The following is a 19,379-nucleotide window of genomic DNA, read 5'->3' as shown; positions in this document are numbered from 1 at the left end:
GGGCATTTGTATAACCATGTCTTGCATCAATGGGTTCTGCAGTTATCCTGGGAAATAAACTGCTCTGACTGTAGATATAACTACCTCAGGGCTCCAGAGTCAGTCCTGGCACAGCACACTCCAGTTCAGTCAGGCTTTGCAGACCCATTGCTGCAGCACTTTCAAACCCTTCATTAAAACTAATGGAACATTACTTTTGAAACCTAGGATTCTTTGAATAGATTTTAGTGGAGTTCGCTACTTATATATCAAGCAAATCATGACTTCTAGAAAACAGAATTGTGTTCTCATTTGCTGAAAGTTGTTTCTAACATCATAGGTTTTCAAAGTACTTTACTTATTCTGAGATGTAAATGAATACGAAGTTGAAGTAACCTTTTTTTGGTGTTTTGGTTTTTTTTTAATAGAAAAGATCAAATTTAAATATGTCCTGGAAAATCTAAAATTATTCCACAAGATCAATACAGAATGAGTAGTTTCTGTATTAGGTCTAAAGCTAGGATTCTTTTTCTGTGGTCTTCTGAGAACTGGTACCTTGTGGGCTTCAACATTAGCTTTTCAAGCTACTTAACATACTCTTGATGACTAGATTGAAGCAAATAATGCATGCTGTATAATTTTTGTGGTCAATATGGTGGGTTATTTTCTGAATTTTCTGAACTTCTTATAATTCCATTTTTGAAGTTAACTGTTAACCCCTTAACTGGATGTGAAATATGCCTAACTTTTTCATTGTGGTAGTAGTGTTGGAGCCATGGTAGTAGTGTTGGAGCCATGGTAGTCAAAGTACATAAGCAAGACAAGGTTTGTAAGTGGCAGTAATAAAACACGTAGGAGCTTTGAAGTTTGATGTTTCTGCTTCAGAGCTGAAAGCTTGTGTGCCCAAAAGCTGTCTATTTTTCCCCAGTACGTCAGCTGTTGTAAAAAAAAAATCATTATTTCCACCCACAAACACTTCCTCTGTTCCTCAATACTCACTGCTTTTTATCTAAAGCTTACAATACATATCAGCTAGCTGTAAGTAGACATACTGCTTTTATAGTTCTGATTCCTGGTTGGGCAATCAAATCACATACTATTAAGTTTCTAGTGAGCATAATTTAGTTTATTGATTCATGATTTCCTTACCATAAATATTCCATTATACATGCTTACAGTATACTGAACTTGAGAACACTTCTTTTAGGTAACTAAATCATTAGAATATTTTCAGAGAGACAGCACACAAGAGGCAAAAATATAACTTGAAGCAAATTCGATTCTTTGTTTGAAAGTATCTTTGTATAAAAGATTTTTTTTTTTTTGTAGCTGTTTTACTGAGCTTCCAGCAAACCTATTCTTTTCCAGCCCTTTCTCAACAGCAGAGTAGAGGCAATGGGAGAGATATATAGGATATCTGTGGGCAGATGTGCAAGCAGCTGTGCAGAGAATTCAAAAAAGATTCATAGTTACGAGCAGCATAATGAATTCCAGTCTTAAGCCTTTCTTAGAGAGCCACAATACATATCCCAGTTGTAGGTCTCCAGTTGTTAAGAGGAACTCTGTTTGCACTAAATAAAACAGCACTAACTGCAGCCTTCTCCATGAAAGAGAATAGTTTATCTGTATCCAACAATAGGTCATTCTGAGATTGCATTTACCTAAGTTAATCAGAGTTCCCAGCTTAACAAGTATCTCAAACTCTATAGTTCTAGGTCCACAACTAAGCATCTGCACTGAAAAATATCCCTGCTTGCAATCTCCGGATACTGATGTATGTTGAATGTTGGCATCATTTCTTCAAATGGTGGATCATGATGAGCAGACAGATTTTAGGTAACCACATCGTGTATTAAGCTGACAAGCTGAAATGAGTTACATGAAATGTATCTTGCGTAGCCATCAGGGAATAGATGTTTTTAATGATCCTTATTATTGACATCTGTAGGGGAAGCAGCCACTATTCTCCATAGAGTACACTTCCATTAATCATTCTGGAGGTCAAAAGGTATAGATTGCTTCAGTAATATGCAATTTTAAAAGACGTGATTCAAGTGCCTAAGATCATGTAGGGATGTAGAAACAATAAGGATATTAAAATCAGTTTCTTTGATGCTTTCTGATGAAAGACAGGTATGTCCTTCTGCCCCTGAGGATAATACCACTTCAGTAGTGTCACCTCCATTGTTCTCCCTAATAATGAGTGTCAGTCATGTTGACTAGACTGTGTTTGATACTACTTTCTAACTTCATCAGAGAACTGGACCAGGAGGCACTTTGCCATGATTGAGTAAAAATCTCTGCCCCAGTTACAGAAGAACATTTTTTAAAGTTTTTAAAAAAATATACATTGAAAAAATATACCGATGACTCAGGCTGCTCTGTGTATTTCGTAGACCTGTAGAGCATCATAATCATTAGAATCTCACCGATTCTAATGCATTCATTTTCTCAGCTGAGTAAAGTGCTGTTCTTACTACGTTAATATTAGTACATTATGATGAGATATAGTATGCCCATCGAAAATGCCTGCTCTTAGGTCAACTTTTATGCTATAATTTTTTATATATTGTCATTAGGTATTTGATATTGTGTAGAGGAATCTTGCACCTTGCAGGTTCTTTAATGAAGGCTTCAGGGTGAACTTCCCTAAGAGGTGCTTGACAAACTATGCATTGTTTAGCTCAGCTCTGCAGTTGAGCAGTTCATTTGCCTTTATAGAGGCATTGCATGGACAACACCTGCCGACTTAGCCAACCAACCATGTGGTCCTCTCTGACACTACGGGCCACAGAGGTAGGAAGGATGTGTTAGCAGATGAGCTCAGATATTTTTTCTAAATGGGCACTGTGCAGTAAGGGTGAAGAAAACCACTGCTTTTTAGCCTCAGTGTGATATTTGGGTCCTTAAAACCATTAAATGCATTGCTTATTCTGACCCTGAAGTGAGAATCTCAGAGACCTAGAAGAGTGTGCTTTTACTAAATCCAGTGAAAACATCTGATGGATTTTCAAAAAACCCTGAAGGATCTAGCTCCAAGTCATATTCATTGATAGTTTTTGGGTAAATCCCTTATATGCTTTCCTATTAAAATCCTATGCATGTATTTCTGAAGGATGGATTTAGTTATTGTGAAAATTTGTTCTGAGTTTCTAATTTTGAATCACTGATTTTCCTTTCATTTGTGTCATGTTTTCCCATTAAGGTAATTTTGTTGGCTAGAGAAGAATTATTTATGAGTCATATTTGTTAAAACAATAGGTATCACCATAAGAGTTCAGAGAGACCTTGTGTCACCATAAGAGACCTTTTAAGAGGTTCCAGGTCCATTCTGGAAGTCATTGCAACGCTGTACCTATCAGGGGGCTGTGTCATACATACATATCCCAGGCTGAACTGGGTGGAATAGTATGTTTGAAATTGCATGTGTATGATCATTAATCTGCCAGTGACAGTTAGCAAAGGCTATGTATCCTTGCAAACAGGTAATGTAGACCTCTTAGCTCAGAGTAGCTCTGTAGTTTTGGAAAAGACCTTCTAGTCCACATTGTCATCTGACAAAATTTGGTCTGACTGGGTGGAACCAGGACAGCTTGCAACAGCCAAGGCCTTCCTTCCCTCCTTCCCTCGTCTGTATACAAACAGCCAGCTTTGTGATGCCGCAAATGGTAAAAATGTAATATGCAAAACCCACATCCAGTGACACTTCCTCCATTTTTTATTATTCTTTCATAGAAACAATTTAGGAGACTTAAAAAAAGGACAAGAAAATGCTCTTTTAAAGCATGTAATATCATTTAGCTTTACCTAGAAGCTTTGCCATTCAAAAAAAAACCACCCCACACTCAGTTTGGCTGTGTTCAGTGAGGACAGTTTACAGTACCTATTATTTAAAACATTGATTCTTGTTCCTTCTCTTCATGCAGCTTCAGAATCTTTCACAGATGTAAATTTCCCTGTCATAAATTCATAGATAATTAATTTCTAATTTTAATGGACGCTGCTAACATTTAGAAAAGATTAGGAAACCATCTGCAGGAATGTGTTAAACAGTTGCAGGGCAAGGAAATCATCTCGATGTCCTTGTGAATCCTGCTTTCTACAGTTAACTTTACTTACTTTACAGTGTTTCTCAAACAGAAAATAAAGTTAATGAAGTTATTGAATTCAAGAATAGCTTAGAAAATTATAGCTTATGCTCAGTCATCTTCTCTTCACTTGTAAATGTATAGAGCAATAAAGAGGCACATACTAGCCTGTGTGTAATATCTAGGTAGCTTGCTGCAGTGTTCAGTAAAAAGAGATTGTTTATATAAAATGCTACTACTTTGGAATAACTATGGCACTGGCTAACTGTATCAATAATTCAATTAATTAAATATATGACATAAGAAAAACACCTAATGCAGAAATAAAATAGTATGAAATGTAAAAAAGCAATGAAGATACCAGAGTATTATTATCATACTATGATTTAAGGGCTACGAATGAATAAGTTATTATAATAAAAAGATTAAAATGATGAGAACAGTACAAGAGAATGCATTAAATGTCTTTCATTTAAAAAAAAAAAAGGCAAAAATAAATAAAGATAATCCCCTGTGTTTTCATTCTTTAATGGGAGAATAATTTACTGCTGAATTTAGAGGATTTTAGTGTTAAACTCGATAATGTAGATTTCTTTTATTGGTTTTATTATTTTTATTTGAATACAAATATTTTGGTATGGATTGCTAGGGAAGTATTTGAATGGGGAAAAAAAAAAGAGAACTACTGAGCATCTTCTGCATACTGGCCATGATAATGACAAAATATGTCAGATTTAGCAGAGATATAAATAGGTAAAGCTGCAGTTTGGGCCTTCAGTCTCCCCTCCTTTTCCTCTTTGCTTAGTTATAATTCTGCAAAGCACATTTGAAAACACACTACCTCCTGTGGTGACATTTTACATTCTTTTTGAACAGGTATGAGCCACTTCACTAGATTCACATGCTCAGTTTCTCCTGCCTAGGTGTAAGATGATGAGCAGTTGGGCTCAGGAAGGCAAGTAATAGAGCTTGCACAGTTTCAACATTCTGTGCACAGACAAAATGAATAAATATTATATCTTCATGATATTCTTCACTGACCAAATGTGTAACCATGAATAAAAAGGTTCAGATCCCACCAAAGATAATGGCTGGCCAAGGGAGTCACTGCAGAGATGCACAGAGGGACAGCAGATTGTACCGCCACAAGAACGTCTAGCTCATCAGGATTTGTGCTATCATTTATAGTTTAATTCAGTAAAATTTCATTTCTTATGTCACTAAAAATAGCAGCAGTAGTATTAATCCAACATTATTTTCTAGGAACAAAGGGGTCTCCCTAGAGACAAACACAAACTAATTACCTATGTACAATATGTTGATGGTTTAAATACATAATTATTTTCCCTGATTTTTTGAAAGATGAAAGAATGCATATGCATGTGTATTAGGATATGTCTGTTTGCAAGAGAAAGGAAATCTTGTATCTAATTTCCTAGAAATGTTAAGCTATCGTTTTCTTGATAAAATGCAAGAGTGTATTTTAATTAAAAAAATTATTTTGTAAGTACAAATACTATTGCCTTTCATATTTCCACTACTATTAAAATCCTCTCCATGTTTTCATGAGTAATAGGATATCTTTCTCACTGTGTTCATGAATACAGCTCAGTTCAGACCTTAATTCACTGTCGTGAAAGAAAATATTCCATTCAGTTTGAAACTGGTCAAAGCTCTTCTATACTGTTTTGTAGAGCCAAAAGGGGACTTTTTATGGGACCAGGATCTACGTAGGAAGTATGCAAAGACTGTTTTAAGAACGTTTTCCACGTTTGCTGGGAGGTTCCCATGGAAATCTAATTCAGCTAATAGCTATGTTACCATTTTGGCAACTTGCCTTCCTGGTGAGGAAATATCATTTTGAGGGGTTCCCATAGAAAGCCATAGCTTAAATCTGTACTGCAGAGTGCTGATATTTCACTGATGCCCTGAAGCTCTGTGTCCTGCCAACACAGCATTTGAGGACAAGTGCTTCCTTGTGGGACCTGAGTGTCCTGCTACAGCGAAGCAGGGCTGCAGACAGGCAAGGGAGTGCTCCTGGGATTTTATTCTTTTTTTTGTCACAGGGTTTACTGTGAAGGGAAAACAACTGAAGCTCATGTTTTGTTCGGTTTAGGGTGTTTTTTTTGTTTGTTTGTTTGGGTTTTTATGGTAGTTGGTTTTGTTTGTTTTGGTTTGGTTGTTTGTTTGTTTGTTTGTTTGGGGTTTTTTTGGGTTTGGTTTTGTTTTTTTTTTAATCTCCATACCTACAAAAGAAGAACTAAAAAAAAAAAAAAAAAAACCAACCCCAAAACCCAGAAAACACCCTCAATCCTTTGAGTGTAATGAATTTTATATATATATGTGAGGGATAATTTTTATAGTGAAAAAGAAGCGGAAAGTCACGGCTTCTCAAGTCAATGCAGAATTGTGCTTCTGAGTCAACGCACATTCTGCCATCTAGTGACCAGAAGAAATTGTACTGACCAGATGCAACTGTGAGGAGAAACCCGAAGTACTGCTGCTACTACTGCATATTGCACAAGCATCTTTGTGGGAGAAACTGTAGAATGGACTACAAAAAAATTAAATATGCAGGAAACGTTCTGAAGCTCCTGGAAGTCTGCAATTAATCACATATATTTAAATCAGTTAATAGCTCAGCCCATAAATTAAACAAACTGGTTCTTCATGTATTTCTATAGCCCCCTTCTTTCTTCCTGTCCCTGTATGCAATCCTTCCTTCCCCTTCACCTGGACATACTTTAGCATTTTGCATAATTTCTCAGCAAAACATTTCCGTGTTGGTACAGAGAGGATGCCATGCTCCTGTATGTGAGAGTCTGCATTAATGCACATTCTGGCTGCAAGGCCTTTAATATTCATTCCATAGTCAAGAGTAATTGAAAACACTCATTTGACTATTTACAGTTCAGGAGTGGGTGGCTGAGAGAAGAAAATGACAGACACTTCGGGGAATTTATTGCCTCTTCTTGCTTTTGAGGTTCTGATCAGCCTTCAGGGAGCTGCTCACCGTCTCACCTTCCAGGCAGTACAGTACATGCTGAGGACACTCAGCAGCTCCCAGAGGTTGCTTTACATTTTACATGTCCTGAAGGGGTAACCCTAAAGGCCTCAAATCACTTTTTTTAGTTGAACAGTTCATTCATAGTGTTGTCACCAGCTACTGACAGGCTGAGAGTTGAGCTTCTGCAGCCTAGAGAAGAGAAGGCTCCAGGGAGACCTTATAGCAGCCTTCCAGGACCTAAAGGGGGCTACAAGAAAGCTGGAGAGGGGCTTTTTACAAAGGCATATTGTGATAGCACAAGGGTGAATGGCTTTAAACTAAAACAGGGGAGATTTAGATTAGATATTAGGAAGAAATTCTTCCCTGTGAGGGTGGTGAGGCACTGGAACAGGTTGCCCGGAGAAGCTGTGGCTGCCCCAACCCCAGGCAGTGTTCAAGGCCAGACTGGATGGGGCTTTGAGCAACTTGGTATAGTTGAAGGTGTCCTTGCCTGTGGCAGGGGGACAACTATATGATCTTTAAGGTCCCTTCCAACCCAAACCATTCTGTGACTCTACTATGCTGAAGAGGCTTTTTTTATTAATGCCGGTGTGTTCTGTGCCATTAATAGCACAATTCATAGTAGATGGTACACCTATAACAAGATCAATACATTTACATTGTGAAGTTCCTATGAAATGTGAAGTAAAAATAGCCATAAAAGCTAAACCAACATTGTTTATAATGTCAATTGATGACTAGGATATATATGTAACAGGCTTGCAAATATTATTAAACAGCCTATGCATAAAATCTGTTTGACATGTACCTTAACTTTAATGACTATCTACTTGGCAAAAAGCAAAGAAAGACTAGCCTTTGGTGAGTAGAACCTTGCAAAGCCAGTATTTTTCTTTTGTATTTATTTCTCAGTCTTCCTACTTTGCATTTTTATCCTGTTAACAGATGTTTTTTCTTCTTTGTTCCAACAGAGAGCACATGGCACCTCTCTTCTCTCCTAAAAATGTACACCTACATTGGCCGCAAGATTTTAGCTTCTCCTTTAAAAACTAAAAAGGTTACTCAATAGGAATAAAAATTCCCATAATATAACATAAAAATAAAGGTAAAGCCAATGGGACTACAGATAAGAGTTGTTGTAAATAATACTCAACTGTAAACTTTGGAATTTCAGAAATTATTGTTTGGGTTGGTTTTAACTCCTAAAAGGCAAGGAACTATATTACATGCTTCAGAGTTATATGTAAAATTAAATGGTAAATGACATTCATATTAAGACATATGCGTTGCTAATATAATTTCAAGTATTGATCCATTGTATACAGCTGAGGAGAGAAAGAATATGCATCCTATTGCAGGAAACTACTGTACTTCCATAGCCACCAAAGGACCACTGGCAGCAGGATAAATTCTTCTACCAGATAACTAAACCTCGGATTCTACCTCAAGTGTTTGGAATATGTTATAATTTGCTATAAGTCATGGTGTGGTTAAAATAACCCATTCAGGGTTCCTTATAATGCTATTTGTTATTTACATATCCAAGTATTTCTTTGAGTTTATTCTCATGCAGGTAGATTAAGCTTTAACAATGTAACAGAAAGCATTAAAACTTTTTCATGTTTCCAGGCCTAACTTAGAGTCACATTGGTGAATTCTGGATCAGGCTGTGTACCTGTCTGCTGCTGAAAAGATTTCTTGTCCCTCTTTATTTAATGAAACTATTTATTTAATATCAATATTTGAGGTAAAAGCAGAGAAGGTCTATTGTTTCACCCAAGGGAAAATTAGGACAGGCATCACCAAAATATTCTGTTCAGAAGCTGATATCTGCAAAAATACCTTTTTCTGTGTTAGAAAACTTATTTTCAGCAAGACATAGGTAAGAAGAATGAGAATGCAAAAAATTCTTTTACTCAGAATCTCAATTCAAACATGCAATATTATATCCCAGACATCACGTCTTGAATCATGTGACTTGACCCTTCAGAACACCTCTCACCAGATACTGTCTAGAGTAACATGGTTATTATCACCTTTCCCACACAAACAGGTGCCTGAAACTACTGTGCTATTTAGTCTGACTTGGGTTAAATTGCTTTTCCAGCCCAGAAAGCATTTAAATACTTCTCCTCTGTGAAGTATTAAGGTAAACCAAATGCATAATTGGTTCATCTTTTGCATTTGTTAGCTAGGATATGAAAATGGAGGAAAGTTCTATTTAGTATTTATTGTAAACTATGGCAGTCACTAAAGTAAAATATTTTATTATAAAATGCTTCATAAAAATGCACTGCTGTTGAATTTCTTAGATTAAATAATTTTGAGAGCACTGTTTGTACTTATACACAGAAACTGGACACTTCTGATCCCATTATGAAAATATACTTGACCCTTATTTTTCTTTTCTTATGAGGCCTGAATTTTAATGAGGCCTTAAAGTCCTCATCCATACCAGTACACTGCATTTCCTGATACCACTTTTGTTCTCATGAGGCATTTGGTTAAATAGTGAATATGAAAATGAGAGCGCTGCCTAAGTCCAGTTCCATTTTTTTGATGAAATTTATAAAGAAATATTTTAATTTTTGTTATGAAACATCTTTAATATATACTTAAATATTTACATATATTTATATAAATGCTTAATACATTAAAGGGAGATTAGTTGAAAAGTGCATCTCAAAGAGCATCAGCAATAGTTGAAGTGAATTGAATGTGTAAATTTAAAACGTGTTGTGGAAAATGAAAAAGTCAAGGCATAATTAGATCCTGCATCGATGACTTGTATTTTATTTTCTTTGGTGATATTCGTGAGTAAATCCATCACTGTGAATGGAGCTACGCTGGGAATAAACCACAGCCCTGAAATCTGATCTCCCAGACTTTCCTTTGCCTCTTCACCAGAGGTCTCTGTCCTGCAGGACACTGCATGTGCCTGCACCCTGCGTGGGAGGCTGCGGGACTGGGACTGGAACATTCACCACCTTCCTGTATGCCTCTAGAAAGCCTTCCTCTAACAAAGGTCTCCCATTTTTGCACTCTGTTTGTAACTTAAAAAATAGAATTAAAGTCTTCTGCGAGAATGGTGCCATATCCTCTAAATTGCCTGACAAGCAGGCAGTGTGCAGGCAGCAAACTCAGAGCAAATATGCCTTCCTTTCACAGCCTCTTTAAAGGAAAAGCTATGTGAAGTCTCCTGTCCTTCACCATGTTGTTAATTAGTTTAAATGGTCATCTGTACTACACCTTACAAAAACTGTAAAAATATCATTCTAATCTTAATTTGCATTAAAATATTGATTGTAAAACTTCAATTATAGTGAGAGATTTCCCACAGAATAAAAAACTCTCAAATCAGAAGAGCTATAGAAAAGGTGTATTTTGTAAAAATATATCCATAAAATTTTATAACACATGTATGTATACACATATATATATATTAATTATCTTTTACATGTATTTCTGGGATGTATTAAAAATCTTGACTGATTAATTCTCAAAATATATTTTATTAATTAGAGTTTCAAATATTCTCTTTAGAATGCCAACTTCATTGCTGTTCTCAACTGAATAAGTACATTTATATTTTAAGTAGTGCCACTAATGAATATTACAAAAAAGAAACACTAATTTGAGAAATATATTCATAATTTACTGGAAAGGAAGAAAACCTCTCTCTGCTGATTGACCCCTTACAAATATATTTACCTTTTATTATTTTATTTTTTTACTGTAAGTAGAAATTTAAATGTTTACTTTAATGATTTATCAAAACAATGTATTTGCAAATAATATTTATTAGTAGCATTTAAACCTTGTTTTGCATCTTTTGAGGCAGGATGGTAAGTTTCATTATCTTCATGATTTTACAAATTGGGGAGAATTTTGAATTTTACATTTGCAAGGTAATCTTCCAGCAGAAAGATATTTACAAGATGTTTATATTCCTAGTGCTTCAGTCACCTTCTGCCTCATCAGAAACTTCATGTGGTTGTAGCTGAAGCAGTTTCAATATTAACTCATGGCTCCCAGCACACGGTTCCTAAATTAGAGTCCCAGTAAAAACTGAATATTTAGCACCAAGCCGCAGACAGCAGTGTGTGCCTGGGAGTACCAGAAGGGGCAGTGCGGAAGACACAGCAGTCCCCCTTTAATTGCTAAGGACCCTGCGCATTTTTTCACAGAAAGGAAAAGTGGAGTCTGAGGTAGGAGGCAAGGAGGTTTGTGCAGGACCAGAGAGGGAAAATGACAGCACTGATAGGATAAAAAATTAAGCCCTCTTGTCTCCCACACTCTGAGTCTTCATATCGTTTATTTTTTTTTTCTTTTTTTTTTTTAATGTAGATTTCCCTATTAAAATCCATGGGGGCTTCTTTTTAAATGCTGAAGACAAGATAAAAACTATAGGCTTCATAACTGAGAGGTTTCAGAAAGAAAACAGTTCACAAGTACTGTTCTGCTGGATTCAGCCTGAAAAAAAAAAAAAAAAAGCAGTTTGTTGCCTAAATTATTATTTCACCTTGCCACCATTCCGAAAGATGACTTGTTATCAATATTGAAGGCTTCATCAGCCTGAAAGACATGCAGAAATAGAAGCCCTTTGGAAGAGCATCAGGCTTTGCCATAGAATAGCAATGTCTGACATTGTCACAATCATTTTCTGGTGTGGTTTGCACTTATCCAAAATATAGGTATAAAATGTCTGCATTTGAATAATTGCTTTTATCCTGCGTCATACAGCTGATTTATAGTGTGTGTCACTACACTGAATGTTGGTTCATACTGTAAAATCATGTTTGAAAATCTGCAGACACAAATTTAAAAGCTGAGTGTAGCAAAGTTAAGTTGATGTTAACTGTCATGATCACTTGCCTGACTCTTGCCAGCAACTTCCAGGTATGTTTAGGAACATATTGCATGAGACAGTATGTGACTTTTGAGAAATGTCTACACACAAGCTTTCATAAACCTTTATTCTGTCTTTAGAATTTGGAATGATGGGAGATCATACAATTAAAAGTCAGCGACCTCGATCTGTTCATGAAAAAAGGGTCCCTCAGGAACAAGCTGATGCTGCTAAATTTATGGCACAAACTGGTAATACATCAGTTACATTTTTCTATTTACTGTTGTTAATTTTAGCAAAACCACTGCATGTTTCCATAATCTTTTGCTGCATATTTGTCAGTTTTCTAAGCTGATAATTTTTTTGAAACATTTATTTTTATTTTTATTTTTCACCAGTTAAAGTCCATAAATAAAGTAGCTGAGAATTAGGTAGATCACACAAAAAACGTGCACTGTGAATATGGATACTGAATTATTTAGTGTAAGCATGAATTTCTTCATTAGTAAAAGCAGTCTCACATGTACAAGACACAGGACATCTTACAGTGACATACTAACTTTTGGTTTTACAGATGTTAAGAACATTCTTTAGAATTTCTTTATAAATAGACTGAGGTCTAATCCCAGCTTTAGACATTTATCAAATTAATTAATTGCTAGGGTGACTCTAATGTGCATACATTCAGCATTTACTATCTTTGGCCCAGCACAACACTCTAGTTTCCAGATTCATAATTGCTAAATGAAATTGATTGTAAGTAGTTTTTAATTGGATGTCCAAATTATCTAACAGGTTTTCTAATTTTCTAAAATATGTTTCTAAAACCTATTTTCTAATTTTGTGAGCAACTTCATCTTGTTTAGATAGAGATACCAAGATGATATTACAAACCTAGAGCTAAAGTAAGTAAAACAAACCAAACAAACAAACAAAGCCTGTTTACCAACAGTTACCACAGGTGCCTTTGAGGTCAATGACAAAATTTCAGTGGTGAGTTGAAATAAGCTCTCATACACCAAAACTACTGCCACCAGTAATGATCTGTGTATCTGTTGGTAAAATCTAACTCTTCAGTGGTTCCCTACATGCTCCATTCCAGTAAGTTACTGCACTGAAAGTCTTGTGCTCCATAATTATTGTATGGATTTGAAACAACTTACTTTGTATTCCATAGTTACTAACCTAGAAAAAATGCCTGCATCAGTCATACATAATGCTTCCAGTTTATATTCACTTTAGTGAAAGAGCTATAATTGCTTCTATTTCTGTTGCATGTTGACTAGGGTGCTTTACTTAACAGAATTGCAGAAATCAATATATTAAGTAATCTAAACATGTATAGCCAATCACTGTGGATCTGTTTAGTAAAGAATTTAGAGGGGGAAAAGTCTGTTTCTCTCCTATTAATCTATAGGACTACTTTTATGGCTAACTCGCAATTGATAGTGCTGTAAGAAAATGTAGTGGAAGAAGGGAGCCTAGAATCATCTTGGTCTCCATGCAGTTTTCGTTTAGGCAAGTAGAACTTACTACTTACATACCTAGCTCAGAATGTCAGTTGCTTACTACATAGAATAACACCTTTGCTTTTATGCTGTTTCTTGAATTCATACAATTACTCCAAAAGATAAGTAAGATGATCTGTTTTATTTCCTCATATAAATCCCTAAAACTTTCACTTTATCAGGTAAAGCTTGTATTTGATAATTTCTAGTCATGCATTGCAATGCATCTATTATGAGTGTTAGAGAACTGCATTATAAATGCAGCACTTATACCATCAGGTTCTGATAGATTGCGTGTGTGGAGTGGGAGATGAACGTTCAAAATTATACAGGCTTGGTTTTCAAGGTCCTGTTCTGAAAGCATGTGAGATGTATCAGCAGAGCATATAAATTTACATGCCCAACTTTGAGGAAATCTATAATTTACATACTGAAGGTTAAACACATTATAAGTAATATTGCGCTCTTTTTGGACATACTTACTAATTTTCATCTCTTCTTCATTTTGATTTTCCTTTGTAGTGATCATTGCATATTTTCTTCACCTCTAATGCATTCATTTTCTTGCAATATAGTGAATGTGATATCGTCTTAAACTGATTCATAGGGTTTTTCCTAACATATCTATCTCATGAATTTACCCATGTACTGAGAATTCTAATAGCCTTTAAAGTAAATGGATACTGAGTTTATGAGGTTTCTTATATTTTAAGCCAGTTCAATATTTTATTTTGTGTAATAGATGCAAAAGTGCAACAAAATGTTCGCATGGTTTAAAAAGGCAGAGAGATAGGAATAGAGAGGGACAGGAATAGAGAATTGTCCTGGAAAAAAGAATTATGAAAAACATTTGTTAAGAGTAGTGGACTTAATCCACTGAATTTTGCTGGGAATGGAAGAGTTTTAAGATGTGGCATGAAAATATGCATTATCCTGTTTGTGAGTGAATCATTTATGTGAATAATTTATTGTCCTATATTTGTCATTTTTCATGTTTGGACTGATCCTTCTCTTAGGTGTTATGGGATTTAGAGAGTACAATACAGGTAAGCGTTATATACATCAATGAAGTCTTCCATACAGTAAGTTATGTTTCCTCTTATATGTCGCTACTACAAGCAGCAGTGGAGAATAAGGGCTTGGTACCTTGCTGATAGTTGAGGTTGTAGATTTAATACAATAGATATAAAATTTTAAGGCTTCTCAAGTAACATAAAACTGAAAGTAAAATAAAAAGTAGCCCTTTTGAAATTTTCATTTCAGAAAAGAAAAAATACAAAAGAGATAAAGCAATGGAAGATTTCTTTTCAGATTACCTAGGCAGTCTAGGTTTATTGTAGAAAATAAAGAAGTCTTTATTTGCTTTAATTAAAAATGGTTAACCATGGTGAAATACGTCTGTGAAGATGTTTGCTTCCTTCAAATTAATTAAAAATAAGTAATAGTCATACTGACAACAGTACAAAATACTCTGAAAAATTAAATATTAATAAAAAATCAGAATGCATTGTGCAAAAGGAAGCAAAGCAGCTGGTGAGAAAAAATTTGCTCTTTTTGCACCATACATTATGTTAATGTGGAGAATCTTGCTCCAGCAAATGTTTAAGACTTCTTTACATACGCTGAAGTATATTGCTAGATTCTGCTCTTTGTGATTGGACACTACATATATGCTTAGAACTTCTAATACTTCAAATTAATTTCAAAATTCACTCAGTATAATCACACTTCTTAGCATTATGTCATTGCTGGTTTTCAACATATTGCAGGGGTTAAGGGCAATTTTTTATAACATTAAGATGTCCAAAATTTAAAATTTTTAATACTTCATTTCTGTATTTTATTATCTATGCACTGTCACCATTTCTGTGTTGACTAATGGACAATTTACACTGAGTATATATGACTGGTTTGCATAATGAGGAACATCTTGAGAAACACAGCTTTGAATTTTTCTGCTGTTCGACGTTTTATCTAAACCATTTTAATGAAGGCAAACTCAAACACGTAGGAAAAGACAAAAAATATTAGCCTAGAAACCCATAGTTTCTATACCCATACAAGCTTCTATACCCATTCAAGTATTTTTACCATGCACATGGAGCTTATAGTACATATAATATAATTGTTGATATCTACCTACATGTTAGCTATATTTACTATATTATATCATCTAATCTGAACCCAAGCCAGGTAACAGCCTAATCAAAATACTAAATTCATATCAGAAAAATGATTAAAACAATAATCAGTGATTAAATTTCTCTCTTTTTTTTTTCCACTTAACAAATAAAGAAAATTACTACAAAAATCACTGGTTAATTTTTGTATGTAAAAAAAATCATCATTTTGTACTTGTCAATAGAAATTGTTAGAATTGGGTATAATATTATGAAAAGCAGAGGGATTTTTGTGCTAATTGTAAAGCATTTTATCTTCTTACTGACTAAGCACTTTTTTTTTTTTTTTTTTAAAGCTTTGACTAGCCTTTTAATTGTTTCTTAGAGGACTAGCAGAGACAAGCATTTTGCAAAGGTTTCAAGCTTCCTACTAAAACAACTTCAAGAAATAGTATATCACTTTCTGCACTCTTGGAAGAGTTTGCTTGGCAGACTTTCCCTTGATTGCAACCAATATCAAAACTTTTGAAGACTAGAGGTATATTGAGATAACTGAAATTTTAAGCAGCTATTCAAGACTGAAGTTTGTATCATGCCATTTATTTTAAAGCAGAAAATCACATTTGTTTCCAAAAATGACTTATGTCTAAAAATTAAGGGTATGACAGAGCCCTCAGCATGCCATTTTATACTGATTTTTAATAGGAAAACATAAATAGGAATCCACAATTATTTACTCAAAGTGTTCAGTGAGGTTGATCACATGATTTTTGCATTTGCTTTCTGAGAATACTCAAGGGATCCAGTTTGCTGAACATGAATGCCTTTGGGAAAGAAATTCCAGAATTGTATGTATAGCTGTTCATGGAAACTAAATTTGAGCATTCTTTCCTGAACAAGACTTTACAGGTTACTTGCTTTCATAAAATAGAAACAATACAATGTGCTCTCTCTCAACAATAAAAAAAAAAGCTATTCAAATGTACAGTATTAATAAATCTCATCCAACAATTTTGAACATGGTGATATGAACTATATGCAGTAATAAGGTCTAGCGCACCCAAGAATTTAGCACACCTGTATATCTAAAGTGAGGAGCAGATATGTGCAGTAAATGATCAAACCAAAGTTTCCATCCCACTGTTCAGGTCAAAATTTGGTAAGCAAGGTGCTTCTGTTCACCAGGGAACTAGATGACTCTCTTCCTTGAGAGAAAAGATAAGAAATTAGGGTGTTGGGTTTAAAAAACCAAAAACCCAAAAAACCCCAGAATTCCCTTACATCTAGACTGATAAGCATAAATATCAAAGACAAATCCTTTGCTATTATATAAAGAGTTGTCTATGTTCTTTTAGGATCCTTAGGGCACTGCTGTTTCTGATGTGTTGAAGGATAGTAGTTCTCATAAAGTTGTAAATGATGCTAAGTGATCAAAGTTTTTCTCTCTGACAGGCGTTATGTAACTGCAGCATTGTAGGTGTCTTTATTTTCTATTCATTGCCCATTTTCACAGCTGCTTTATTCCCTGAACTTTTAAATATTTATTTTGGTGTGGTACTTTTTTTCTTTGATTTATAAGAGCAGTCGATAATGAGTTTCACAAAAAAAAAAAAAAAAAAAAGTCTTATTAATACTTATGCCTATATTCATGTTTGTTTGTTGTCTTGGATACAGGTGAATCTGGTGTTGAAGAGTGGGCCCAGTGGAGTACGTGTTCAGTTACTTGTGGTCAAGGGTCGCAGGTGCGAACCAGAACTTGTGTATCACCTTACGGGACACACTGCAGCGGCCCTTTAAGAGAATCAAGGGTTTGCAATAACACTGCCCTCTGTCCAGGTAGTGTTAGCAGCCAATAAATAAAATTGTGGATGTTTTTGAACTGTATAATGATAAGAATTTGAAACTATATCTTTTTTATTATTTTTTTTAATATGAATTTCATAAGGGCATTTCAGTTAGAGGAGAGAAGTTTAATTCTATTCAGCTGTGAAATTTTGTCATGTAGATTGTTATTTAACTTTCAGAACAGTCAAGATATGAAACAAGAGTCCCTTTTTTCTGACAGTTTCAGATTTTTTTAAAAGTCTATGTTCTCTCATTTCCACTCAGAAAAGAGAAGGTACAGTATGAGTACAAAATACACACTAGGGAAGAAACCCAGATCATCAATACCTTAAAAAGCAGAGACTGATTAACAGAGTGGGTTAAGTTATTTGTCGCTGCAATTGTTTTTCGATTTAGAATACTGTCTTCTAGGCAATGGGCCAAAAAGTTCTCTGCACAATAACCTCTTCATGGACTTTCCTTTTTTTTTTTCTTTCTGGCAAGAAAGGGCAACAGCTACTGACCAAAGGAAGAAAGATCTTGTTAATTTTATTTTGCCTAAGAAGAAAGATGTATAAATCACCTAATTTTACAGGATTTTATCTTCCTTCTCTCCAATTAGAAATGGGAACTGTTCATATAAAACCAAAAATATCCATGTAATTCAAAACCCAAGATAATTAATTTGCTGTCAAAGTAAAATGGAAAAAAGTTAATTCTTAAAAATCATATTGTCTACAAAACTTTTAAACAATGCTCACACAAAAAGACTGTTGTTCCAGGGTACGGCTTTTGTTTCCAGATACCCAGTATGAGAAATGGCTACCAGTTCTCAGTGGCTAACAGTGTCGCTGGCAAGATATTTTCCCTTTCGGATCACCACAGATGATTCTGATAATCTTTATGTATCTTGAGTTACCTTTTCTAAATAATTAGTCTTCTGGGCTAAATCTTAGATATTGTATTGTTTCACATAATTACAATAATCATATTAATTTATGTTGGTCTCTGCCTGGGTACAAGGTCACTACTATGTGGCAGAGTGCAAGATTAACAGTTTAGAAATGTGCTTTTCCTAGTCACAGCTCCATTTATTCTTCAAACATCCCTTTAATTGTTAGTCTAAATATTCTCTGTCCTCATTACATTATGTATCCTAACTCAGAGACTTGCATAGTTCAGGATTAACCCTGGTCCATGCATAACAAAATGCATAATTTGTACACTAGTGTAATTAAAATACACTTTGAAAAAAACAATTCAAACATATGTATACATAACTGGGATCTGGCCTGTGTACCCAGACCTGTACCACTCATTCCATACAGCTTTTGGACTCTGTTAGCAGAGCAAGATTTTACATCACAGAGTATAAAATAGAAGTAATAAGTGTACAGAAACATAACAATGGTCTCTCCTTGTAACCTACAAATAAAAAATCAACTGGGGCATACTGATTATATGTTTGCATGATTAGTAAAGGGCGGGGGTGGCGGCATTCTGAGAGCTGGAACATTTCCTCATGAAAAAGTTGCTCTTTCAAAATAAAGAAGTATGCAGAATGGTCTCCTGGACTATACTTCAAGCATCTATCCACAAACTTCAAAGGAACCTGTTGAAGTTGCAAATACTAAGGCAAAACTTCCAGAGCATTTTCATCTACTGCCTTTATAATACTTCCTTTATTGTCAAATATACTCACTGGTATGTTAGGGAATACATCTCTCTCTGATCTGACTATCCTGGTAAATGTTGAGAATGGGATTCACCAGCTTCATCATAATATATATGTATTAGTATTGACATTAAAGTTTAAATTTCAAAATAGTACTTCTGATAACCAAGTAAAATCATGAAGGAACCATTTTTTACGTAATTTTTGGTTTATTTATATTTGTTACGGACCAATACTATTTCAGCAGCAGAAGTCCGTTAGGTAATTCAGTCTGTCTTGCAACCAAGAGCCTTCTAGAGAAGTACAGCATAGTTGACAATAAAACATAG

At 34.9% G+C, this 19,379-nt stretch overlaps 1 protein-coding gene across 10 annotated transcripts in view; it reads left to right on the top strand.

Moving 5' to 3' along the window:
- ADGRB3 (adhesion G protein-coupled receptor B3) overlaps nt 1-19,379 on the top strand; it is a 457,019-nt gene that overhangs the window by 168,811 nt on the left and 268,829 nt on the right. For 6 of the 10 annotated variants that reach the window (XM_030489525.2, XM_030489534.2, XM_030489530.2 and 3 more), the window contains exons 3-5: nt 12,064-12,174; nt 14,448-14,477; nt 17,226-17,387. In XM_030489525.2, coding sequence (XP_030345385.1) covers nt 12,064-12,174; nt 14,448-14,477; nt 17,226-17,387 — 303 coding nt within the window. Of the gene's footprint in view, nt 1-8,162; nt 8,180-12,063; nt 12,175-14,447; nt 14,478-17,225; nt 17,388-19,379 lie in introns of those variants that run through there. The other 4 variants (XM_030489532.2, XM_030489528.2, XM_030489529.1 and 1 more) reach the window with 2 other exon arrangements.

This window comes from Strigops habroptila, chromosome 6 (assembly GCF_004027225.2).
Source record: "Strigops habroptila isolate Jane chromosome 6, bStrHab1.2.pri, whole genome shotgun sequence".
In the NCBI taxonomy this organism is placed as follows: Eukaryota; Metazoa; Chordata; class Aves; order Psittaciformes; family Psittacidae; genus Strigops; species Strigops habroptila.
The sequence above is the reverse complement of the archived record's forward strand: the minus strand, read 5'-3'. Positions and strand labels throughout refer to the sequence as shown.